This window comes from Heterodontus francisci, chromosome 6 (genome assembly GCF_036365525.1).
Source record: "Heterodontus francisci isolate sHetFra1 chromosome 6, sHetFra1.hap1, whole genome shotgun sequence".
In the NCBI taxonomy this organism is placed as follows: domain Eukaryota; kingdom Metazoa; phylum Chordata; class Chondrichthyes; order Heterodontiformes; family Heterodontidae; genus Heterodontus; species Heterodontus francisci.
Window position 1 is genome coordinate 6,420,178 of NC_090376.1, and position 27,379 is coordinate 6,447,556.

General features: G+C 46.1%; 1 protein-coding gene across 1 annotated transcript in view; it reads left to right on the forward strand.

Moving 5' to 3' along the window:
- The window catches only part of inppl1a (inositol polyphosphate phosphatase-like 1a), a 236,145-nt gene extending 209,226 nt beyond the window's left edge, over positions 1-26,919 (forward strand). The window contains exons 20-28 of the mRNA XM_068033038.1: positions 354-467; positions 3,321-3,409; positions 4,165-4,252; positions 5,494-5,649; positions 11,080-11,155; positions 12,615-12,752; positions 16,819-17,596; positions 19,646-19,782; positions 20,883-26,919. Of these exons, the coding sequence (XP_067889139.1) occupies positions 354-467; positions 3,321-3,409; positions 4,165-4,252; positions 5,494-5,649; positions 11,080-11,155; positions 12,615-12,752; positions 16,819-17,596; positions 19,646-19,782; positions 20,883-20,976 (1,670 nt within the window). The 3' untranslated portion in view covers positions 20,977-26,919. The remainder of the gene's footprint in view (positions 1-353; positions 468-3,320; positions 3,410-4,164; positions 4,253-5,493; positions 5,650-11,079; positions 11,156-12,614; positions 12,753-16,818; positions 17,597-19,645; positions 19,783-20,882) is intronic.
- Positions 26,920-27,379: the final 460 nt, after the last annotated feature.

Consider the following 27,379-nt stretch of genomic DNA (forward strand, 5'->3'; position numbering starts at 1 on the left):
TCTCTTGCTGCTCTGCTCCAGTCAGTACTGAGAAGGTAGACAAGGGGAGCTACTGCCAGGCGTCAAGATTGAGATCTGTCGATTTATGGGCACTAAGGGAATCGGGGATGGGGGGGAATTGGGGTAGATCTAGAAGGTCAGCCATGGTCATCTTGAATGGTAGAGCAGGCTTGAAGGGCTATGGAGCCTGTTGCTGCTCATGTGTTTTCAAACCAGTTTTTTCTATCCAACAAACTGTTTAATGAAAGCACAGAGCTAGCCTGCCGTCACACTCCAGTGATTTTATTAACAAGACAAGAAATCAGCAAAGTGTGGTTGCTTATTACTCATTCCTGCTTCATGTTTAAACTCAGGTCTCTCCAAGACATCTGACCAGGCCTACATTGACTTTGAGAATATCGAAGCCATTGTGAAAACTGCCAGCAGGACTAAGTTCTTCATTGAGTTCTACTCTACTTGTCTGGAAGGTGAGTAACCTGGATGAATGGAAGACCCTGCTCCTCTTTGCACACTCCTCACCTCCCACTTCCCAGCAGCCGCGCTCCCAGTATAATGTTTCTTCAGAGTATTCTGGCATGATCAGCTCTTGAATAGAGTCATAGAGAGATACAGCACTGAAACAGGCCCTTTGGCCCACCGAGTCTGCGCCGACCATCAACCACCCATTTATACTAATCCTACGTTAATCCCATATTCCCTACCACATCCCCACCTTCCCTCAATTCTCCTACTAACTGCCTACACTAGGGGCAATTTACAATGGCCAATTTACCTATCAACCCGCAAGTCTTTGGCTGTGGGAGGAAACTGGAGCACCCGGCGGAAACCCGCACGGTCACAGGGAGAACTTGCAAACTCTGCACAGGCAGTACCTAGAACCGAACCCGGGTCGCTGGAGCTGTGAGGCTGCGGTGCTAACCATTGCGCCACTGTGCCGCCCCTCAGCTTCAAACAGTCCATGTCAACGGGGTTCACGCTACCCAAGAAAAGACCCACGGTTAGCACGGTCACTGCAGTGTTCCAAAATATGTTCTCCCTGTTTTATTTGAGGTCACTTTCATTTTTTTTGCCTTTATTACTTAGTCAGGTGCTATGCCCCAGTGTTGGGTTCCACAATAGGAATGTTATATTGCAGCAAATACAGGTGCCCAGTTATTGGAGTCTACCTCTCCTTGAACCTGATGGTATGTTCGCATCTGAAAATAAAAGTGATGGTGCAGCTGTCAGATTGTCATTAAAAACCCTGCTGATTCACTGATTGTCCTTTGGGGAGGACATCTGCCCTCAACTGATCTGACCTACGTGACGCCAGTCCCACAAATACATGGTTGATTCTTAACCACCCTATGAACTGCCCCAGCACACACCTCAGTTGTATTGAACAGCTGCTCAGTAATTCAAGAAGAAGGTGGCCCACTATCACCTTCTCAGGGTAACTAGGGATGCCCACATTCCCGAGAATGAAAAAGGCTGACACCATAAATCCTGGCCAGAATAGAGATGATTGAGTAACCACCTCCCCCAACCCCCCAAACCCCATCTATCACTGTTGTAAGTAATTGGGAATGATTTCACACACATAATTTGTATTCTATAACTAACTTCCTGCTGCTGGAGAAATAATCCTGCTGTACGCAGGAGATTCCGTTATATTTTGGTGCTAAGTTCAGAGATTGTTTCCTGTAGTTTGTGTTGTGTTGAGACACTTTACTGTAGTTTGAGTAAATTAAAACTGCAATTCCAGCCCCATAGTTGAAAGTGAATCATTTTGGGCCCAGAGATTTGGGGGAGAGGGGGTGTGGTGCAATAAAAAGTTCACACATCTGTGGATATGATGGTTTGGTTCCAAGTGCAGGTCTCCTTTCACCGTGGAGTGTAACTAAAGTTTGGAGCCCTGCCATATACTGTCTGCTGCATTCCTGTGACATGAAAGTTGCTTTAGTATTGGAACTGCAAGTTTAAGTTTTGTAATTTGTTTTATTCAGTGCATGTTTCTTTGCACAGTTTGAGTTTTCTAAATCTGATGACAGCAAGTCTGCACGTAATCATTACTCCCAGGCCAAGGTGACTAGTGACCAGTATAAGCATGCACAGGGACATGGCCTAACCAACTTCGCTGCTTTATAATAACACCGTGGTGTGCCTGTTGTGCTGTTTGTATGCCAGAGTTAGTTTTTAGAGGAGATTCAGGACGGAGGTCCAAGGAGATTGGTCAGCTTGTCTGTGCGGAGCTGCATTCTGTGGCTTTTCTGATTGACTTTTTTAACTCCCATCACTCTTCTGTCTCGCCTTCCAGCTAAAGTCCTGCTCGGGTCTGCAAATGAGACCCGAGCCCGACAGAGCCCCATCCGAGCCCGACCCGGCCAGAGTACTTCCATTTTTTCCTGTGCTCGACCCGACCCAACCATCAGTGAACCTACCTTCCATTTTTTACTTTGTTCCATACCTGCACAAGCTTAAAATAACTAACAAAACCAGCTTTAAAATCCAAAAAGTATATTAACATTAAAATCACTTACCGGAGGTGGTGATCGAGCGTGCCCGACCCGACTGAGCCCAAATGCCGGACCCGGAAGTGCGACCCGACCCAAACCTGACACGTCATCTGGTCAAATCGGGTTCAAGTCGGGTGGCAGGCCTTTACTTCCAGCTACCTTTGCTCTGGTACCACCTTGCGTAGCCATAGGAGGTACAAGCCCTGTCCATTCTCCTCTCCCACGCCAGGACCCAAACAGTTCACCTGTGCAGCCCTAGAACAGATATACTGCATTCTCCAAACAAAGGTTAGGTGACCAGTTCAGCTCCATTCTGTTTGTATGTGTGACCCTGACCTTACAATGGCTTGTCATCTTAACTCCCTCGTTGCAATTCCACTCTGACCCATCTTGTCTTTGGTCTCCTCCTGATCTGCTCAATAACAGGTTCCTGAAGCAGTAGCTCATCTTGCTGTACTGCACCTTGCAGCCCTCTGGTCCGAACATGGACTTCGGTGAATTCAGTTCTTGGCTCTTGCCTTGGCTGTCTCTGTCATAGCACTGGACTAATGGTGTCCGGGAGATGAGGTGGCAGCTTAATATTTGGAATGGACTTTGTCAGACTCCAGTGGGCCTGGAAGTTGGATGGAGACGGGATCGGGAGCTGTTTTGATGAGCGCTTCCTCCTCCTCTTTGCTTCCCTGAATATCCAGATCGAACAACCTGCCGACTGTCCAGGTTCTCGGTAGCTGCCGGCTCAGAACAGGTTTACCCCAGCAAGGGCCCATGTATTTGGAAGGGGATTAAAATGACTTACTGCTCTCGTCTTCACCTGTTCTGTTGCAGAATTCAAGAAAAGTTCAGAAAACGATACACAGAGTAGCGACAACATCAACTTTCTGAAGGTTGGCTGGTCTTCAAGACAACTGCCGACGGTAATTCAAACAGACGGCGTCTCTTTCTGCAGGCTATGTGCTGTCGTGCTGTATTTTATGCTTGTTAACGAAAGAAGACAGACAGAAAGAATTACTTAGATTTATAACAGTGCCTTTCACAACCTCAAGAGTGCAGTCATGTGGGAAATGTAGCACTAATTTGCACCCGGAAAGTTTTCACGAACAGCAGTAGGATAATGACCAAGGGTTATGGGGAGAAGCTGGTTATGTTGGTTTGAGGCATATGTTAAGATTATGGGTAGATGAGGTTGTAAAAGAAAGAAAATTGCTTTTTTATAGGCGTACTGACCACATAGGACGTCCAGAAACACTTCACAGCCAATGAAGTACTTTTTGAAGTGTAGTCATTGTTGTAATGTAGGAAATATAACCACTTTGCACACAGCGCGCTCACACAAACAGCAATGTGATAATGACCAGATCATCTGTTTTTATGCTGTTGGTTGAGGAATAAATATGGCCAGGATACTGGGGAGAACTTCCCTGCTCTTTTTCGAAATAGTGGTGATGGGATCTTTTTCATCTATGTGAGAGGGCAGACAGTCTCAGTTTAGCAGCTCATCAAAAAGACACTACCTCCAGCAGTGTTGCACTGTCTCGGTACTGGACTGGAGTGTCAGCCTGAATTATATGCTCAAATCCTGGAGTGGGGCTGGAATCCACACGTTTCACAAGGCTGATGGTTACCCAGTTATCAATTAAGTCAGGAATGATGTGTGTATTTTATTTTACAGCTGAAGCCAATTCTGTCGGATATTGAGTATCTTCAGGACCAGCATCTCCTCCTCACTGTCAAATCTGTGGATGGTTATGAATCCTTTGGTAAGTGGTGCTGTTGTAGCAGGAGAGAGAAAGGTATTTCAGTACTGCTCAGAAAGTGGGATCTCGGTTGAAGAGAACCTTACCCAGTGTGGCCTCAATGTGACTCCAGCGCCACGCTATGTGGTTGACTCCTGATATATGAAATAGCCCTCAGCATCATCATCATCAATGGGCACCAAGTGTGGCCTGGTCAGGGCAATTATTGCTGCCACTGAAACCCTCATCCATGCCTTTATCACCTGTAAACTCACTTCCTCCAATGCTTTCCCATCCTCTGCTCTCAATAAATATCAGCTCATTTAAAACTCTGCTGCCATATCCATTCCCACACAAAGTCCTTTTGGCCCATCACACACGTCTTCGCTAACTAATCCATTGGCTCCCAAGTCCTTGCATAAATCCTTCAAATTGAAAATGTGTCTCCTTATTTTTAAAACCTTTCATTGCCTCACCCCACTACATATTGCCCCTTTAGTGCCCCTTGTGAGGGTCATTAAAACGAGAGGTTACCAAGGAATCAAATAGGTAATTCAGAGGAAACTTCTTTACCCAGGGAATGGTGAGAGTGTGGTGCACCTCACCACAGACAATTAGTATAGATGCATTTAAGGGGAACCTAGATAACCATATGAGGGAGGAGTGAAGAGAGGGTTATGCTGACAGATGAGCAAGGACAGGAGGAAGCTCAAGTGGAGCATAAACATTGACTGGTTGGGCTAAAATGCATTTTGTTACCATGTTGATCTCATTCTGATGCCGTTGTTTGAGGGATACAAGTTGGTCAGGGTACAATGAGAACTTCTTGCTCCTCTTAAAAATAGTGTCGTGGGATCTTTTACATCCATCTCATCAGGCAGACAGTGCCTTTGTTTAATGTCTCACCTGAAAGAGAGCTGCTTTGCCTTTCCAACAATGCAGCACTCCCTTGGTACTGCGCCTCTGACAGCGCAGCACTCCCTCAATACTGCCCTTTGAACAGTGTGCGTTCCCTCAGCACTGCCCCTCCGATGGTGCGGCACTTCCTCAGTACTGACCCTCCGCCGGCAGTGTGCTGCTCCCTCAGCGCTGTGTTCAAGTGCCAACCCAGATTATGTCCTCAACTTTCTGACTCCGAGCTGAGAGCGGTACCTGACCGGGGCACAGCTGTGGTTTGATTTACATTTCGGTGAAGTTCTCCTGTTTGATGCCATGTCTAATTTACTTTTGTTCCCTTCCCCCTCATGCATTCTGTCCTTCTGCAGGTGAGTGCTGCATTGCACTGAAGTCAATGATAGGCAGCACCGCTCAGCAGTTCCTGACCTCTTTATCGCACAGAGGGGAGGAAACAGGCAACATCCGTGGGTCCATGAAGGTTCGCGTGCCAGCGGAGAGGATTGGCACCCGGGAACGCCTTTATGGTACGTTGCGCAGCAGCGCTAGCAATCCATGCTTCTTCCATGGCTTTGTTAGAAGTTTGCGTTGTGTATAAGTGCTGATTACGCCCCCGGTTTTCTGAGTGAGCCTAATGCTGCCCTATTTAAACTAAGTAAGACAGCAGTTGTACTGTCACTTTTGTGTTGATGCTGAATGGTTTCAGGTGCCTTTCCTTTTTGTTTACATTATTTGTAAGAGCAGAGTGGTTTATAGGGTCAGCTCAATAATATGTGATGCCCTCCTCATTTCAATGCAAATCAACCCCAGGGTTAATTGCCCAAGGTTGTGGTTTTATCCTGGCAGCATCCTGTACAGGCAGGTGAGGAGAGGCTCCAATTTTCTGCCATTGCTCTTCTGTCAAAGCTCACAGACTAGGGTTGCCGTTTGTTGGGGGTGGCAGTGAGGTTTAATAAGATGGGAAGCAGCTGGGAAACTGCACTCCAGCATCTGTCTGGATCGTCAGGAGATGTAGGAGTAAGGGAGGAATAAAAACAATGTTTGGACAAATAGACCAAACCATAAGGATATGTTGATCGGGTGAGATGAAGAGGGCTAGGAGGGGGTTTGTGTGGACCATAAACATCAGCTTGGGCCAATTGGGCTGAATGTGCCCTTTCAATGCTTTAAAGTTCTATGATGTTGGAGCCAACCCTGGTTTTCTTTGCGTCATGTGTTTGTTTACTTTTAAGAGAGGAATCCAAGTGTCACTTTCCAACTCCCACAAGAGAAGTGGAGGACACTTTCTGGCAGTTTTTCCCAAGTTCTGGGAAACCAGCCAGTTATGATTGAAGGACTCGTGATGTGGCATCAATTTGAACTCCCATGTTTAAAAATACTCTGCCTCAGTAAACTTTCTGCTTTACCGTTGTTGAATGGCGTTTCATCAATGCAGATGCGTTGTCACACGAGCACCTTCATTTATACAGCATTTTCTAACAATATTGCCAAGAGCCCCCCTCAATGAGTTACTGGGCCCTCAGGATTGACTTAAAAACTCTTCAGGGGCTTTTAAAAATAACACCTCATTCTGTCCTTTATTACCATTGGAATTTCTTATGACCACATTTAGAATGGGAACTACCTATGTAAACTTGTCATGTCACCATAGGTGTGTAGCAAGGTTACATCACAGTGTTAATTCTAATGTGAATGTAAGTTTGTAGTGGAAAAGTTTACAGGAACTGTATGCAGGTTATTACTATTGCATGAGCTCAGGAAGCAGTAGCAGAACGCGCCTCCCTCTGATGTTGCAGAACATGCTGTATAGGCCTTTTCATTATATTTTGAGAAAAGAGCACTGCTAGAGTATAAGTTCTGGGGTGAAGAAATGACTCAATAAACTTAACGCTTCTCACCTGTGCTCATGTTCCAGATGTGTGGGCGTGCATTTCATGTTCCCTTTTTTTTTGTATTCATTCTGGGGGGGTGGGTGTCACGAGCAAACCTAGCACTTATATCCCAACCCTAGTTGTAACTGAGTGGACCCCTTCAGCGGCCAGTTCAGAGTCAACCACTGTAAACGTTGGACTGGAGTCACATACAGATCATATTAGGGAAGGACAGTAGATCTCTTTTCCTCAAGGACATTTGTGAATCAGTTTTGATTTTTTTTTTAATGACAGCATAGGCACCAACGACATAGGTAGGAAGAGAGATGGGGATTTAAGGCAGAAATTCAGGGAGCTAGGGTGGAAGCTTATAGTGAGAACAAACAGTTGTTATCTCTGGGTTGTTGCCCGTGCCACGTGCTAGCGAAGCGAGGAATAGGGAGAGAGAGGAGTTGAACACGTGGCTGCAGGGATGGTGTAGGAGGGAGGGTTTTGGTTTCCTGGATAATTGGGGCTCTTTCTGGGGTAGGTGGGACCTCTACAAACAGGATGGTCTTCATCTGAACCAGAGGGGTACCAATATCCTGGGGGGGAGATTTGCTAGTGCTCTTCGGTGGGGTTTAAACTAATTCAGCAGGGGGATGGGAACCTAAATTGTAGTTCCAGTGTACAGGATGTTGAGAGTAGTGAGGTCAGGGATAAGGTTACAAGGACGCAAGAGGGCACTGGCAAGCAAGAACTTGGTTTAAAATGTGTCTACTTCAACGCCAGGAGCATCCGGAATAAGGTGGGTGAGCTTGCAGCATGGGTTGGTACCTGGGATCTCGATGTTGTGGCCATTTCGGAGACATGGGTAGAGCAGGGACAGGAACGGATGTTGCAGGTTCCGGAATTTAGATGTTTCAGTAAGAACAGAGAAGATGGTAAAAGAGGGGTGGGTGTGGCATTGTTAATCAAGGAGAGTATTACGGCGGCAGAAAGGACGTTTGAGGACTCGTCTACTGAGGTAGTATGGGCCGAGGTTAGAAACAGGAGAGGAGAGGTCACCCTGTTGGGAGTTTTCTATAGACCTCCGAATAGTTCCAGAGATGTAGAGGAAAGGATAGCGAAGATGATTCTCGACAGGAGCGAGAGTAACAGGGTAGTTGTTATGGGGGACTTTAACTTTCCAAATATCGGCTGGAAATGCTATAGTTCAAGTACTTTAGATGGGTCAGTTTTTGTCCAGTGTGTGCAGGAGGGTTTTCTGACACAGTATGTAGACAGGCCAACCAGGGGCGATGCCACATTGGATTTGGTACTGGGTAATGAACCCGGCCAGGTGTTAGATTTAGATGTAGGTGAGCACTTTGGTGATAGTGATCACAATTCGGTTAGGTTTACCTTAGCGATGGGCAGGGACAGGTATATACCGCAGGGCAAGAATTATAGCTGGGGGAAAGGAAATTATGATGCGATTAGGCAAGATTTAGGATGGGGAAGGAAACTGCAGGGGATGGGCACAATCGAAATGTGGAGCTTATTCAAGGAGCAGCTACTGCGTGTCCTTGATAAGTATGTACCTGTCAGGTAGGGAGGAAGTTGTCGAGCGAGGGAGCCATGGTTTACTAAAGAAGTTGAAGCGCTTGTCAAGAGGAAGAAGAAGGCTTATGTTAGGATGAGACGTGAAGGCTCAGTTAGGGCGCTTGAGAGTTACAAGCTAGCCAGGAAGGATCTAAAGGGAGAGCTAAGAAGAGCGAGGAGAGGGCACAAGAAGTCATTGGCGGATAGGATCAAGGAAAACCCTAAGGCTTTCTATAGGTATATCAGGAATAAAAGAATGACTAGAGTTAGATTCGGGCCAATCAAGGATAGTAGTGGGAAGTTGTGTGTGGAATCAGAGGAGATAGGGGAAGCGTTAAATTAATATTTTTCATCAGTATTTACAGTAGAGAAAGAAAATGTTGTCGAGGAGAATACTGAGATTCAGACTACTAGGCTAGATGGGATTGAGGTTCACAAGGAGAAGGTGTTAGCAATTTTGGAAAGTGTGAAAATAGATAAGTCCCCTGGGCCAGATGGGATTTATCCTAGGATTCTCTGGGAAGCCAGGGAGGAGATTGCAGAGCCTTTGACCTTGATCCTTATGTCGTCATTGTCGACAGGAATAGTGCCGGAAGACTGGAGGATAGCAAATGTTGTCCCCTTGTTCAAGAAGGGGAGTAGAGACAGCCCTGGTAATTATAGACCTGTGAGCCTTACTTCGGTTGTGGGTAAAATGTTGGAAAAGGTTATAAGAGATAGGATTTATAATCATTTTGAAAAGAATAAGTTCATTAGAGATAGTCAGCACGGTTTTGTGAAGGGTAGGTCATGCCTCACAAACCTTATTGAGTTTTTTGAGAAGGTGACCAAACAGGTGGATGAGGGTAAAGTCGTGGATGTGGTGTATATGGATTTCAGTAAGGCGTTTGATAAGGTTCCCCACGGTAGGCTATTGCAGAAAATACGGAAGTATGGGATTGAAGGTGATTTAGTGCTTTGGATCAGAAATTGGCTAGCTGAAAGAAGACAGAGGGTGGTGGTTGATGGCAAATGTTCATCCTGGAGTTTAGTTACTAGTGGTGTACCGCAAGGATCTGTTTTGGGGCCACTGCTGTTTGTCATTTTTATAAATGACCTGGATGAGGGTGTAGAAGGGTGGGTTAGTAAATTTGCGGATGACACGAAGGTCGGTGGAGTTGTGGATAGTGCCGAAGGATGTTGTAGGGTACAGAGAGACATAGATAGGCTGCAGAGCTGGGCTGAGAGATGGCAAATGGAGTTTAATGCGGAAAAGTGTGAGGTGATTCACTTTGGAAGGAGTAACAGGAATGCAGAGTACTGGGCTAATGGGAAGATTCTTGGTAGTGTAGATGAGCAGAGAGACCTTGGTGTCCAGGTACATAAATCCCTGAAAGTTGCCACCCAGGTTAATAGGGCTGTTAAGAAGGCATATGGTGTGTTAGCTTTTAATAGTAGGGGGATCGAGTTTCGGAGCCGCGAGGTCATGCTGCAGCTGTACAAAACTCTGGTGCGGCCGCACCTGGAGTATTGCGTGCAGTTCTGGTCACCGCATTATAGGAAGGATGTGGAAGCTTTGGAAAGGGTGCAGAGGAGATTTACTAGGATGTTGCCTGGTATGGAGGGAAGGTCTTACGAGGAAAGGCTGAGGGACTTGAGGTTGTTTTCGTTAGAGAGAAGGAGGAGGAGAGGTGACTTAATAGAGACATATAAGATAATCAGAGGGTTAGATAGGGTGGATAGTGAGAGTCTTTTTCCTCGGATGGTGATGGCAAACACGAGGGGACATAGCTTTAAGTTGAGGGGTGAAAGATATAGGACAGATGTCAGAGGTCGTTTCTTTACTCAGAGAGTAGTAGGGGCGTGGAACGCCCTGCCTGCAACAGTAGTAGACTCGCCAACTTTAAGGGCATTTAAGTGGTCATTGGATAGACATATGGATGAAAATGGAATAGTGTAGGTCAGATGGTTTCACAGGTCGGCGCAACATCGAGGGCCGAAGGGCCTGTACTGCGCTGTAATGTTCTACGACACTTCTACTGAGCTTTTTATTTCCAATTTTTTTGGAAATGTCAGATTATGATTTGAATTCATAATCTCTGGATTATTAGTCCAGGCACGATTACTGGTCCAGTAACATTATCAGTACATCACCATACCCTGACACCTTGGCAATATCACAAAACATAGATTCGCTGGGCACTCATCTCATTGCTGTTTGTGGGACCTTGTAAATTGCCTGCTACATTTAGCTACATAAAGCATCACACTTTAAAAGTAATTAATTGTGACAAGTAGGCTGATACTTTTCAATAGCAATGTTTTATTCAGTGCTGGTGACTATGTCCCAGCCCCATCTGCTGGTGTCAATGAAGTACGACAGCACAGCGTCAAATTTCGGGTCATTCCTGCACTGTGTTAAATGGCTTAGATTTTAACCACCCGTTCATTGTTGATCGAGTCTGTTTACCCAAATGGACATAATGTTGCACTGATTACAGCACAGCTGATGGGGTGAATCTCTCTCCCCTCTTTGTTCCACAGAATGGATAAGAGTGGACAAGGATGAAACTGGAGCAACCAAGGGGAAGCCAGGATGCCGATCGAGCCAGGACCTGAAGTATGGTCACGGTTTGCCAGATCCTTTCTTGCCTTGATGCTTGCACTTACCATTAATATTGATTCTTCCTCCTTGGCTGAGGAGAAGGGAGAGCATCAGTAGCCTTGGGAAATTGTCCCGGTCCTTTCAAGTGGGAACTGCTGTTCTACGGGACAGTAAGGAGCTTCGTGACAGAGGATGCAAATGCTTGAGTGTTCCACTTTTAGAGGAGAATCACTATCCTGTTTAAAGTAGTCTATTTGAAACCAAAGTTCAAATTACTATTGTCTCAGCCAGTCTGCTGCTGAAACCCTGATCCATGCCTTTGGTACTTCCAGACTTGACATTTCCAGTGTTTTCCTGGCTGACCTTCACTTTCTGTAAACTCCAGACATTCAAACCTTTGCTGCTTGCATCCTAACTCACATCAAGTCCCGTTCACCCATCACCCCTGTGCTTGTTGACCTACATTGGCTTCCAGTTCAGCAATGCCTCAAGTTTTTTTTTTTTTCCTCCCTCGTGTTCAAATCCCTCCATAGCATTGCCTTTCCCTATCTTAGTAATCTTCTGCGGCCCTACAACCCTCCTAGATCTCCGTGCTCCTCCAAACCTGGCCTCTTGCGCTTCCCCAGTTTAAATCACCTCGCCATTGGCAGCCATGCTTTCAGCTGTCTGGGCCCTGAGCTCTGGAATTCCCTCACTACTACTTTCTGCTTCTATCTCCTCAGACACACCCTAAATCCTACCTCTTTCACTAGGTTTGCCTGCTTTAGTATCACCTTATGTAGCTCGGTGTCAAAGGTTGCCTGATAGCCCCTGTGACATGCCTTGGGACGTTTACTATGTTAAAGGTGCTACATTAGATGCAAGTTATTAGGTTAGGGGAGGTGAAAACCAGTTGAGGTTCTGGTCTCTGGTCACTGATCACTATGCAATGATGATAGCTGGAAAGAGCACTTGTGTGGCTATTGGCTGAGGTCTAGATTGAGTTCATTGAAGCCACTCTATCGTCCTGCAGGCTCCTGACACTGGTGCCTCACCAACTCCGGTGAAAACTCAGCATGGATCTGGGATGGAATGTGGGCATTACTGATCTTTATGGGTCAGTACCACTCTAAACAGTGCAGATCTGTCAAGGGGGAGCTCAAACCAGTTCATTTTAAGATGGGAAGCTCTTGACACAGCGATCAGCGTGTGAAACAGACTTTGAGATAGCAATGGTGGCAGAAAACCTCAGGATCAATTAGACAGTTAGGTGCTGCACTAGGGACCTAGCCATTCTTGATCAATGGAGTAAATGGCCAATTTATCTTGCTAATGAGTAATTATTGTATAGATTCGTGCAGCATAAAGAGAGGTCACTCAGCCCATCGTGCGTGTGCCAGCTTTTTGGAAGAGATATCCAATTAGTCCCGTTCTGCATCGCACTGCAGTTTTTTACTTTATTTTTTGGCTTTAATGTTTACTTGTGACTTTTCAGAGGGACTTCGAAGAAGCTGGCCTCTGTGGAGAGCGTGGGGATGCAGCTTGGGAAACAGTGTGAAGAGACGGAGAAACCCAGCTGTATTGCCACAGGGCGTGCACCAGCTCTGCTTCCTGGAGCAGCTACTGATGACAGGTAGGTACCATCAGATTTGAGAGAGGGTGGTCAGGGTTAATTTTTTTTTAAAAGAGAGTGGGAATCCGCGAGGCGCTGTGGGCCATCAGGAGCAGAGTTTTATTCCACCACGATCTGTAACCTCATGGCCTGGCATATCCAGTCTACCATTACCAGCAAACCAGGGGATTGACCCTGGTTCAATGAAGAGTGGAGGAGAGCATGCAAGAAGAAAAACCAGGCATCCCTAAAAATGAGGTGCTAACATTTCGAAGCTGTGATACATCTACACGCATGCTAAACAGTGGAAGCAGCATGCTATATACAGAGTAAAGTGATCCCACAACCAACAAATCAGATTAAAGCGCTGCAGTCCTGCCACATCCAGTCGTGAATGGTGGACAGTTAAACAGCTAGCAGGAGGAGGAGGCTCCACAAACATCGCTATCCTCAACTGTGGCGGAGCCCAGCACGTCGGTGCAAAAGTCAACACCATTTCGACCTCCACCTGAGGTCCTCACCAGCAGTGATGCCAGTCTTCAGCCAATCCGATTCATGTCACATGATATCAACAAACGGCTGAGTCCTCTGGACACAGCAAAGATTATCGGCCCTGACAATATCCCGGCTATAGTGCTGAAGACTTGTGCTCCAGAACTAGCCAAGCTGTTCCAGTACAGCTACAACACTGGCATCTACCTGACAATGTGGAAAAAGGTATGTCTTGTCCTCAAAAAGCGGGAAAAACCCAATCTCGCCCAATCCCCCCCCCCCATCAACCTCCTCTCTGCCTTCCATCACCTTGTTGAAGATATTGTCGACAGTGTTATCAAGTGGCACTTTCTCAGCAATAACATGCTCACTGACGCTCAGTTTGGGTTCCAGCAGGGCCACTCGACTCCAGTCCTGATTACAGCTTTGGTCCAAACATGAACAAAAGAACTACAGAGGTGAGATGAGTGTGACTGCCCTTGACATCATGGCAGCAAAGTTGAAGTCAATAGGAATTAGAGAAAAAGTCTCCTCTGGTTGGAGTCATACCTAGCACAAAGGAAGATGGTTGTGGTGTTGGCCAATCATCCCAGCCCCAGGACATCGCTGCAGGAGTTCCTCAGGGCAGTGTCCTAGGCCCAACCATCTTCAGCTGATTCATCAATGACGTTTTTTTTTAAGAGATACAGCACTGAAACAGGCCCTTCGGCCCACCGAGTCTGCCGACCATCAACCACCCATTTATACTAATCCTACACTAATCCCATATTCCTACCAACCATCCCCACCTGTCCCTATATTTCCCTACCACCTACCTATACTAGTGACAATTTATAATGGTCAATTTACCTACCAACCTGCAAGTCTTTTGGCTTGTGGGAGGAAACCGGAGCACCCGGAGAAAACCCACGCAGACACAGGGAGAACTTGCAAACTCCACACAGGCAGTACCCAGAATCGAACCCGGGTCCCTGGAGCTGTGAGGCTGCAGTGCTAACCACTGCGCCACTGTGCCGCTCCATCATCGGGTCAGATGGGGATGTTCGCTGATGATTTCAGTGTTCGATACCATTTGCAATTGCTCAGCTACTGAAGCAGATTGTGCCTGCATGCAGCAGGACCTGGACAAAATTCAGGTTGGGCTGCTAAGTGGCAAGTAACATTTGTGCCATACAAGTGCCCAGCAATGGCCAGCTCCAACAAGAGAAAGTCTAACCACCTCCCCTTGATATTCAACAGCATTACTGTCACTGAATCCCCCACCGTCAACATCCTAGGGGTCCCGTTGACCAGAAACCTAACTGGACTAGCCATATTATTACTGTGGCTACAAAAGCTGTTCAGAGTAATTTAATTACCAGACTCCCCAAAGTCTGTCGACCATCTACAAGGCACAATTCAGGAGTGTGATGGAATACTCTGCACCTGCCTGGATGAGTGCAGCTCCAACAACATTGAAAGCTCAATACCATCCAGGACAAAGCAGACTGCATGATTGGTACTTCAGTCACAATCTTAAACATTCATTCCCTCCACCATGAGCACACGGGGGCTGCAGTGTGTACCGTTTACAAGATGCACTGCAGCAACTCGCCAAGCGTCCTTTGATGGCACTTTCCAAACCCACAACCTCTACCACCTAGAAGGACAAGGGCAGCAAACACATGGGAGCACCACCACCTGCAAGTTCCCTTCCAAGCCGCACACCATCCTGACTTGGAACTATATCACCATTCCTTCATTGTCTCTGGGTCATTTTGCTCACTGACAGCACTATGTGTGTACCCATGCCACACGGACTGCTCACCACCTGAAGGGGTAATTAGGGATGGGCAATAAATCATTACCTTGCCAGCAATACCCACATCCCATTAAGGGATAAAAACAAACCGACAGCAGTGTGGTGTTCAGGTGTGATTGACAGACCAATTACCCAATATCGTCATTCTGTCTGGGAATGGTGCCTCTATTCACAGCCTACTTTAATCACCCAATCTCAGTTTCCCAGTTGGTCCTTGACCTATAGCACTCCATCTTCAATTGCTGCTACATGCACCCCAAACTGCTATTTTTTGCCTCCATCACATTGTCATCCAACACTGGGAAGCTGTGAAGAGGACATGAGGCTACAAGGGGATTTAGAGAGATTGCAAGTGGGCAAAGATCTGGCAAATGGAGTATAATGTTGGAAAATGTGAATTGACCATTTTAGCAGAAAGAATAAAAATGAAGCATATTATCTAAATGGTGAGAGATTGCAGAGCTGCGATGCAGAGGGATCTGGGTGTCCTATTGCATGAATCACAAAAGGTTACTAGGCAGGTACAGCAAGTAATTAGGAAAGCTCATAGAATGTTGTTGTTTATTGCGAGGGGAATTGAATGCAACAGTAGGGAAGTTATGCTTCAGTTATACAGGAAATTGGAGAGACCACATCTAGCGCACTGTATACAGTATTGGTCTCATTAAAGGAAGGACGTAAATTAGTTGGAAGCAGTTCAGAGAAGGTTTACTAGATAATACTTGGAATGGGCGAGTTACCTTATGAGGAAAGGTTGGACAAGCTAGGCTTGTATCTACTGGAGTTTAGAAGAGTAAGAGGAGACTTGATTGAAACATATAAGATCCTGAGGGGTCTTGACAGGGTGGATGTGGAAAGGATGTTTCCTCTTGTCGGAGAATCACTGTTTAGAAATAAGAGGTTGCCCACTTAAGACAGATGAGAAGAAATTTCTTCTCTCAGAGGATGGTGAGTCTTTGGAATTCTCTTCCTCAAAAGGCGGTGTAAGCAGAGTCTTTGAATATTTTTAAGGCAGAGGTAGTTAGATTCTTGATAAGCAAAGGGGTTAAAGGTTATTGGGGGTAGGTGGGAATGTGGAGTTGAGGTTACAATCAGATCTTATTGAATGGCAGAGCAGGCTCGAGGGACCGAGTGGCCTACTCCTGCTAATTTGTATGAAATGCTGACGTCACATTTATTGCCCATCTCAAGCTGCCCTGACATAATGTAATCAGGATACCTTCCTCGAAGGGTGTGATTTAGTTTTTAAGACCATCTGGTAGCTTCATTTCTCTTTGCCAGAGGAGAACTTCCCCTGCTCTTGCCACTGTTGTCATGTAGGAAATGCAGAAACCAATTTGCACCCACAATCTCTCTCAAGTGGTAATGAGACAATGAACAAATAATCTGTTTTAGTGATGTTGGTTGTGGGATAAATAGTGGCCCCAGGACACCGTAAGAACTCCCCTGCTCTTCGAAATAGTGCTTTGGAATCTTTTACATCCACCTGAGAGAGCAGACTGGGCCTCAGTTTAATGTCTCCTCTGAAAGACGGCACTTTCAACAGTGCAGCGTTCCCTCTGTACTGCTCTGGGAGTGTCCGTCTCTGGAGCGGTGGTTGATTCCATGACCTTCTGACTCAGGCGAGAGTACTAGCCACTGAGCCACAGCTGACACGTGGATTGGGTAGTAGGTGCCCGCCAGTGACTGTGGATCTCTATACCCCAATGAGAATCAGAATATTTTAAATCGAAAGATGACCTCTTTGTACCTTGGCTGGCACAGCCAACCTGACCTTGGGTGTGTTTTTCTCAGGTCAAAGCATCAAGAGATTTACTCCGACGCAGACGCTCTGTGTTCCAAGAACAGCTTCAACAACCCGGCTTACTATATCCTAGAGGGAGTCCCACATCAGCAAGCCGCACTGCTGTCACCAGACCACCAGGCCTCGGCCTTCCCTAAGGGGGGGCAGAAAAGCAAAGGCCAGGCCACACTTGGCCAGCCAGATAGGAAACACTATCATTCAGGACGCCTTCCGTTAGCGAGTGAGGAGGGGTCGCTTTCGGATGACGAGGGTTTGACCCTTAATCGACCCCCGCCTGACTACCCCCCTCCTCCTCTCCCCAAGGCGGTGGACATGGATATGATCGATAATCCTTTCTATGCCTCCTCGAAGGACCTCCATCGACACAAAGCTGGGCCGGCCAGGGACGAGCCTGACTTGAGGAACCTTAGCGGCAAGCACCGGACTTCCATGGACCCTCTGGAAGGCAAGGCCTCACTTCCACCAAAAGCTCACCCCAAGCCACAGCTGGTCTCCGGCGCACCTCACTTGGCCAGCTCATTCCTGACTGATAAATGCAGCGCTCCCTACCAAGGCATCGTTGATGACCGGTCCTACTCTGCCCTCCAGATGGCCAAGAGTCTCAGTGAGGTGGACTACCAGGCAGGCAGAACAGAGCCCCTGCTGAGGAACCCTCCCCTGCCGGTGAAAGGCCAGCCTCCCCGAGGGCTGCTCCCCGACTACAGCCGGCCCACCACCTTCCCTTCGCGCTCCATAAAAGAGAGCATCGAAGAGGACATGGCCGAAGAGGTAAGCGTTAGGGGAGGGATGGGGCTTTCCAGCTTTATAATCATTTTAATAGTCAACAGCCTGTCAAATCTTGGTGTGCAATCTCTCAAGACGTGCACGTGAGGAGTCAAAATCCAGCAGTACAAGTGGGGCGGGAGATAATAAAGACCTGGCTCTAATTTTAAGCTCGTGTCCTCTCATTAGTGATTCCACCACCAGAGAAAATAGTTTCTGTGTATTAACCCTGTAAAATCCTTTTATAATTTTAAATAAACTTGATCAGATCACCCCTCCATTTTCTATACACAATGGAATACAGGTAAAGTTTATTCAACCTGTCCTCAATTTAATTCTTTTAATCCCAGTATCATCCTGGTGAATATACACTGCATCCCCTCCAAGGCCACTATATCTTTCCTGAATGCAGTTATTCCGGATGGATTCTGACCAAATCTTTATACAAATGAAACATCACTTTCTCCCCCTTTGTATCCAGTCCCCTTTTAATGAAAACTAAGACACTAGCTTTGTTGACTTTTTTTTTTACCTATGTACATGCACACTTTGCTCCTCCACTGCTCCTAATCTTTCACCATTAAGAAAATATTCCAATTTATCTTTCTCTGATCTGAAGCAGATGACCCTACATTCAACTCCCATCTGTCATAGTTTTTCTCACTCAGTCTGTCTACGTCCCTTTGTATCTTCCTCCTCTAATCCATGCAACTTACTGTGCCATCAGAAGGGATAGCTAGCTGGCTCCAAGACAGAAAGCAGAGAATGGGGGTAAAGGATAGTTATTCAGAGTGGCAGAAGGTGGGAAATGGGATCCCACAAGGATCAGTGCTGGGGCCACTGTTTCACTATTTGTAAAAGCGGTTTAGACTTTTGAATCAAAACACAATTTCTAAATTTGAGGATGACACCAAATTAGGGGAATACTGAGGAGGTCTGCAACAAATTACAAGACAGCATTAATAATCTTGTAGATTGGGTGCATAGTTGAGAAATGAAATTCAACAGAGATAAGTATTCTTTAAAAGGAATGTCAACTTTCTGATAGGTAGGTATGCTGTGCTCAGTCTCACCATCTGACTTCCAAACTCCTGCAGGAGACTTTGCTTTGAGCATAGGTATTAAATTTTGATATGGAAAATAAAGGTTACGTTTTACTTGGAATATAAGAATCTAAATGGAGAGGTGAAACAACTGGGAGCACGAATCACTAAAAGTAATGACACCGGTTAATAAGGTCATAAAAAGCAAACATACTGGTGTTCCTTTCTGCAGGAATAGAATTTAAAAGTAGGGAAGTTATGCTAAACTTAGATTGAACTTTAGTTTGATCACACACTGTGTGCAGTTGTGGTCTCTATATTATGGAACAGATATTGAGGCACTGGACAGGGTGCAAAAAAATTCATCAGGATGCTACCAGAACTACGAGGTTATACTTTTCAGAAAAGGATGAAAAGGCTGGGGTCTCTATTTTTTTTCTCGAGAAGAGAAGGCTGATCTAATTGAGGTCTTTAAAATTATGAAAGGATTTCTTAGAGTAGACACAGAGAGCGGTCTCCACTTATGGGGAAGAGCAGGATTAGAGGTCACCAATGTAAGAGAGGCGCCAAGAAATCCAATTGGGAATTCCTAGAAGCTTCGCACAGTCGTAAGAATGTGGAATTCACTATCACATGTAGTAGGTGACATGGATAGTATAGATGCATTTAAGGGGAAGCTAGATGATCATATGAGGGAGAAGGGAATAGAGGTTAATAGAGAATGGGAGAAGGCTCCAGTGGAGCATAAATGCTGGTGGGCCGAATGGCCTGTTTCTGTGCTGTATATTCTGTGTAATTCTCTCTGTTCCAGACCTTGTCAAATATCTTCTAGAAGTTCACATGAACCACATCAGTGGACACTCCCCTGTCCACCATTCTCGTATGCCATTATATTTTTTTTTGTTAGAGAGGACAAGCGGGAACTCTGCCTAATGTCTCATTGAGATCACTGGTGAGGAGTTCTGCCATTTATGCAGTGTGTCTCAGTAACCTTGTGTCTCTCCCCCTGTAGGCTTCGTGTCAAGTGAGCAGCACCAGCTCCAGTCTGTCCTACGACTCCAGCGTAGGCAACTGGTTACGTCGCCTAGGCTTGGAGAGATATGAAGAAGGGCTGATCCATAATGGTTGGGACGATTTAGAGTTCCTGAGGTAAGCATCCGTGCATGGCAGGTCTGATGTCTGTCATTGCTGGAGATAGAAATCCTGATAAACATCCAAACTAATCACTTTTTGCAGTAGCAGCCCGCTACATTCCTCGATTGTAACAGTACTGTTCAATCCTATTTATGTTCGCCACCATAGCTCCCAGGTTATAGAAGCATTTGTGCCATCCCACCACGTCAGGGTAGCTCATGGGGAAGTACCAGGCAAGGGCGTGAGGGTGGACAGCTCCACTCTGCTTTAATGACCCCTCTTTACTCCTTTACTACTCCACTCCCCCCAATGGGAATATCTTACATTAATCATGGGCAGTGAGTGCCAGTATCAAGAATGGTTACTTCGGTAGGAAGCCAGAGGGTCACAGGCTCCCATGGAACACAAGAACAGGAGGAGATCCTTCAACTCCTCAACCCTGTTCCACCTTTCCGTTAGATCATGAAAGATATGTATCTTAAGTCCATTTACCTGCCTTGGTCCCCCAATCCTTAATACCCTTACCCAACAAAATCTCAGTCTTGAAATTTTCAACTGATCCCCAACTTCAACAAGCTTTTTGGGGGGAAAGTTTCAGTACCCTTTGTGATAAGAAGTGCTTTCTGACATTACCCCAGAACAGCCTAGCTCTAATTTTGGGATAAAACAAGAAATGCTGGAATCACTCAGCAGGTCTGGCAGCATCTGTGGAAGGAGAAGCAGAGTTGACGTTTCGGGTCAGTGACCCTCCTTCGGAACTGCTCTTATCTAATTTTGGGATTATGCCCCTCTGTTCTGGATTCCCCCCCCCCCCCCTCCACTGGAGGAAATAGAGAGAAACTAGCAACTTTAATTATCATAAAACTCAATCAGATCACCCCCTTAATCTTCTATGTTCAAGGGAGTAGAAGCCTAGTCAATGCAACCTGTGCTCGTAATTTAACCTTGCTAACCCCAGTATTATTCTGGTGAGTGTACACTAAATCTTCTCCAACATATAATGGAACCGTCCCACAGTGAGAGTCAGGAAGGAGGGGAAACGGACAGCACTGACGGGGTGTTGGAAAACCTCCAACTGACACTTGTTCCTGATTTCTTTCTTACTCCCTCAACAGTGACATAACAAAGGACGACCTGGATGAGGCTGGAGTGACGGATCCCGTTCACAAGAATGTTTTACTGGAGAGTTTGCAGCAACTTGGGAAATAACTTGCTGCTGGGATTTTGTTTTTTTTTAAAAAGTGCCTTAGGGAGACTTTTTTAAAAACTTGATAAACAGTAGCTCTAAAACTCCTGATGTAATGTTGAAAAGGAAAACTATAAATCCAACTGACCTGTCTGGATGAGGAGGGCGTTTTACTGCCCCAAGCACTGAATGTAGGACAAACATACTGTGGAGTACAGAGCCTGCCATCTCTTCTTTTTTTTGTCCTGTTTTCCAATCCTCCCTTCCTACAGTCGGGCCTCCTGCACCCTGAAATCTTTGTAGGGAAAAGGAGGGCATTTTATTTCTAATTTTTATTTAAAATTAAGCCCGCCTCCATCATGTTCTCTGCGGGATCACAGAAAAGGAATACAACGATTGTTATCCCTCGGAATCCGGGGATCTCGTCGACGCGGCTTGTGCAGGTTGCACGTTCATAGTGCGTTGCCTGCTGTGCCTTGAATCACAGTCCGCTGCTTAAAACCCGTCACTGGGGCAGCCTGCCCAGGAGAAAAGGGGGAAGCTGGCAAGGATGGATTGTGCCATCATCTGAGGGTCAAGAAATTGCCTTTGCGCCTCCCCCTTCCCCCCCCCCCCCCCCCCCCCTTTGCCACAGAAAAGTAACCTTTTCAGTCTGGTGCTGGAATAATGAGTTCTGCTGTACCCTTGCAACACTGCCCAGCAAGACTTACCGTACACCTCTGTACTATCTTGTGCTGCGACGGAATAAATGGAAGCAGGGCAGAGTGGTATTGATGAAGTCAGGATCTGAATCTCAAGTTTCTGAAAATAGGTCCAACCTGTTCTGACTGTGGTGAAATCAATCCTGTTTAGTATTCTGCGGGGAGTTGTTGTTATGGGGCAGGTTGGAGGGAGAGAGAGACGGAGCAGATGGGGATAGTGCAAGGAGTGGAGTTTGGATTGTGCAGAGATATCTGCATTCTCCCCCCTCCACCACTGGAGGGAAAGTTTGCTTCTCTGCCACACAGTGAGAACTGGGGCGGATGACAGTCTGCTTCCACTCTGCTGAGAAATTTTTAATTTCAGGCAGAGGAAAGTCAGGTAATTTTTGGCATTTCTTCAGCTTATTTCTTTCCCCCTCACCTTTATGTTCTTGTTATCCTGCCGAGGGAGGGAAAGGCAGGAATCTGCTTGCGGCCCACAGCTGACCCAGCTAGTAATCACGTACCTCTTTGTGCAGAAGTTGCATTTACAGGACATGTGTGCGCCTGACGGCAGGAGTTTACTCAGTCCTGTTGTGCTCTGCCAGTGTATGGGAGCTCAGTCTCCTGAAAGCCATAGTACAGGTAAAAGTGCCGGTTTCACCAGTGGGGTTGGACACAATCCAGCCACACCTGGTTAGTTTAAACGTGTTCAAACTGTCTTGAGAGTGTTTATGGATTTAGACCTACAGCATAAATTTAACATGGATCTCTCAGGCCACAGGATCAGTGGTGTGAGGAATGTTTGAACAGTGTAGTTTTACTCTGTATTTAACCCCGTGCTGTACCTTCCCTGGGAGTGGTCATGGGACAGTGTAGAGGGAGCTTTACTCTGTATCTAACCCCGTGCTGTAGCTGTCCTGGGAGTGTTTGATGGGGACAAGATAGAGGGAGCTTTACTCTGTATCTAACCCCCGTGCTGTGCCTTCCCTGGGAGTGCTGATGGGGACAGTGTAGAGGGAGCTTTACTCTGTATCTAACCCCCGTGCTGTGCCTTCCTTGGGAGTACTGATGGGGACAGTGTAGAGGGAGCTTTACTCTGTATCTAACCCTGTACTGTACCTGTCCTGGGAGTGTTTGATTGGGACAGTGTAGAGGGAGCTTTACTCTGTATCTAACCCCCGTGCTGTGCCTTCCTTGGGAGTACTGATGGGGACAGTGTAGAGGGAGCTTTACTCTGTATCTAACCCTGTACTGTACCTTTCCTGGGAGTGTTTGATGGGGACAGTGTAGAGGGAGATTTACTCTGTATCTAACCCCTGTACTGTACCTGTCCTGGGAGTGTTTGATTGGGACAGTGTAGAGGGAGCTTTACTCTGTATCTAACCCCGTGCTGTACCTGTCCTGGGAGTGTTTGATGGGACAGTGTAGAGGGAGCTTTACTCTATCTAACCCACGTACTGTACCTGTCCTGGGAGTGTTTGATTGGGACAGTGTAGAGGGAGCTTTACTCTGTATCTAACCCCCGTGCTGTACCTTTCCTGTGAGTGTTTGATGGGGACAGTGTAGAGGGAGCTTTACTCTGTATCTAACCCCCGTGCTGTACCTGTCCTGGGAGTGTTTGATTGGGACAGTGTAGAGGGAGCTTTACTCTGTATCTAACCCCCGTGCTGTACCTGTCCTGGGAGTGTTTGATTGGGACAGTGTAGAGGGAGCTTCACCCATGTTTCGATGATCAGTGGAAAAGACAGAATAATAGTGTACATTTCCTGGAGTGCTGTGAAAAGAGACAGTGATGAAAAGTTGTGTTGTGAGCTAGGTTTCTTTGCAATATTGACTGGGAAAGTGGCCTTGTGTTAAGCCTCCGATCCTGGACCGTCCTCACATTCGCTTAAAACTATCCCCAAAAACGCATTTAATGTTCAACACCCATATATTTGCAGCATGTTTTTTTAGAAAACACTTCAACTAAACGTCTATGCAATTAAGAAATTTATCTGGAAAAATAGTTTTCTTTTCCTCCTTTCCTTAAGGTGCAGCTTGCTGTTTCTTTTAAATTATAACATTTTGGAACTGAGGATCCTACTTCAAACGGTACTGCTCCTTTCTGCCGTGTCGGCAGCTCCTGATTTTGTTTCTTTAACATTTCATGGACCCCTAATTGCTACCACCCCCGCCTCCTTTAAAGACATTGACTTTTGGCAGGGGGAACTGTTCCACTGGTGCATGACTGTTGCTGGTACCACACATGGTACTGGTTTGTGTAAGCCTAGGCAGAGTATTGGCAGCCCATTCACCCACAAGGGGATAGCACAGTTGAGCAGTTAATTACTAAAGACGGACTGTGTTAAACTCAACGCTGGTTATCAATTGCAACGCTAAGAGAATCATTAAAATGGAGCCTAAAGTCCTGCTTACAGAAACTGGTCCATCTGGAATGGTCTCCTTCTGTGCTGTAACCATTCTATAATTCTAAATTCTATTTTATTCACCGGATTTGCCTTAACATTGCTATGTGCTACAGTTTTGAAAGTGGAATTCCACGCAGTTAAACCGTCCATTCTACAGGCACTGGATCATTGCACGTGCCCCTCCCTCAATTCTTTCTTCAGCCCCCCCATGCCATTGTTCCTGTCATCTTGTCCTGGTGCTGCTAACTCTCGCATTTCCACAGGCGCTGTCTCACCCAAGCAATTTGTGTGTGAGCCTGGTGGGTGTCAATGGGGTGCATCGCAACCCCTTCCGTCCGCACTTACGCACTTTCTAGGGATGGGGAGAGAGGGGAGGTGTTCCACTGGCACAGGAGTAGGAAGCCCCGGGATGCCTCATCCTCTCTCTGAGCCAAACTCTGAGACCACCTGTAAAATCCTGCCACCAGCCTGACTGAGAGCATCAAGTCCTGGGCAGCACAGTCAGTGAAATTGGGACTTTATCGCTCTGTGGAGTTCACTCGTGCACCGGGAGTCATATCTTTTTTCCCAAGGGAAGAGCGGAGGATTTGGGTTATGACCCCCACGCCCTATTTTGAGGTCAATCAATGCATTTTTGGTGGAAACTCAATCACCCAGCTTCGGTCCAAGTTTATGTGGTTGCCATCAGACTGAGTGTGTCAGCATTCCCTCATTCCCAGTTTCCTGACCGAGTTCTAGATTCCCACTGTGCGGGGTTAAAAAAGGTTGACAGAAATCTAGAACTAGGCCAGATCTCTAGTTCGGCTGCTCAGCGCCCCTCCACAGTCTGCCAGACTGTGATATTACCTGTGACTGCAGGATGAAGGGAATGCAGTTTCTGAAAAATGGAATGGATGAACATTCCAGCAATTTTTCTTGTGTGTCTTGCTTGGCTGCATTTATTGGATGAAATCTGCAACAGCTGGTTCTGTTGCACAATCTCGAGTTATTTTTGCTTGCTGTGAGGTGATAGTGTCCTGTCTAGCTAGATTCTGTACCAGCATCACTCAATCAATCTATCAAACACTTCCCCTCTTGGCTCAGTGGGCAGCAGTCTCTCACCTCTGAATCCGAAGGCTGTGGGTTTGGGTCTCACTCAACGTGCAATGCAGACCGACACTCCCAGTGTTGCACTGTCAGAGGTGTCGTCTTTTGGATGAGACGTTAAGCTCTCAGTTAGACATAAAAGATCCCACAGCAGGATTGGAAGAAGAGCAGTGGACCTCTGCCTGCTGTCCTGGCCAATATTTGTCCCTCAGCCAACATCTAAAACAGGATTTCTGATCATTACCTCATTGCTGTTTGTGGGAACTTGCAGCAGCTAATTGCATGCTGTGTTTCCCATGTTACAACAGCAACTACACATTCAAATTATTTCATTGGCTGTCAAGCACTTTGGTTTGGTCCTGAGGTCGCACTACAGAAATGCAAGTTCTTATTTCCTTCCCCTTCATCCCCACACCACCTAACTTGCACTGCCTCTCTATAATCAAAGCAAAGTACTGCAGATGCTGGAAATCTGAAATAAAAGCAAAGTGCTGGAAAATCTCAGCAGGTCTGGCAGCATCTGTGGAGAGAGAAGCAGAGTTAACATTTCACGTCAGTGACCTTTCATCACAACATCAGAGTTGAGAAGTGCTTTGCAGTTACTGGGAACTCCTGTATGAGAAATAATTGTTTCCTGGATGAGGGTGCATTTAACACCCCCCCCCCCCACAGCCCTCTTTACTCAGTATACTGTCCTCTGCAGAAGCCCATTTTAGTGAGATCATTCATTCCCTGGCTACTCAGTCATCTAACAATGAATTTCTCTTGCCCTAGAATGTTTGAAGTAATTTTGTCTAATGTAGCATTGTGTCTCCTGCTCAGCCTCAATTTACTTGCAACTTTCTCTAATCACAGCCCACTGAATATCTGAGCCGAGCACAGTTACTTTCAGAGCAGGAGGAGGCCATTCAGCCCCTCACGCCTGCTCCAGCATTCGGTTAGATCATGGCTGATCTGCAACGCAACTCCGTTTATCCGCCGTTGCTCCATAATCCCTCGACATCCTTACGCAACAAAAATCTGTCGATCTTGGTCTTGAAAGCTCCAATTGATCCCCAATAGCACTTTGGCGGGGAGGTGAGAGGAGAGAGCTCCAGATTTCCACTACCTCTTGTGTCAGAAAACAAAAGGTAGTCTGAATTGGTAACACTCCAAGGTCGAGGGCTGAGCTATTTACACTGTTGGCCTGTTGCTTTGGTCCAGACTGTCCTGAGCTAGGAATACAGTGACACTGATTCTGTGCCAGTGATTTCCCATCAGTTGGGGGAGCTGAGTCCAGTTCAAAGTTAGGACCTTGTAACTCTTTTTTCATAAATCTCTTCTCCAGATATGTGTGTTTTTAAAAAAAAATTTAAAACTCCAACTTTTTAGAATACTTATCAAATAAGATATGTGAACTGCCAGAAGCCGAGAGGTTGTATTGTCGTTTTTTTTAATCTTCCGTTTTTTTCCTGCTTTTAATGTAATGTGAGTTGCTAATTGGAGGAGTTTGTGAGTTGCTTTTATTTGTAATATTTAATGCAATTAGGCCAAGTTCTTTTTTTGTGCTGCCTTCCCTATTTCTTCCATCCCCATCCCGTCTCTCTTTGCTGCTATGTGTATTGATGAGAAGCAGAGTTGCTGTTTTAGCTGTGGGACAGCCATGGCAAGAGTGGCAAAATCAGGTGACAAGGACACGTGTGTGTATGTGTGTCTGTGTGTTCATTTCACTTAGTAAAGTTTTGTACTTTTAATGATTTAATTATGTCTGTATAATACTGTTTAAAATTAAAGTTCTTTTTAACATTGAGTTTGTATTCACTCTCTCTTAACTGCACCTCCTGTGATTTTTGCATTGAACACTGAACACTGACCTCGTGTTCCAGTGCAGTACCGAGGGAGAGCTGCATTGTCAAAACTGTGAGTAATCCAGAAAATAGCAGTTCAGATCCCTGGGAAATGAAATTGTCCATTTTGGCAGGAAGAATAAAAAAGAAGCATATTGTCCAAATGGTGAGAGATTGCAGAGCTCAGAGATGCAGAGGGATCTGGGTGTCCTAGTGCATGAATTGCAAAAGGTTAGTATGCAGGTACAGCAAGTAATTAGGAAAGCTAATAGAATGTTATTGTTTTTCGCGAGGGGCATTGAATACAAAAGTAGAGAGGTTACGTTTCAGTTATACAGGGCATTTGTGAGACCACATCTGGAGTACTATGTACAGTACTGGTCTGTTATTTAAGGAAGGATGTGAATGTGTTGGAGGCAGTAC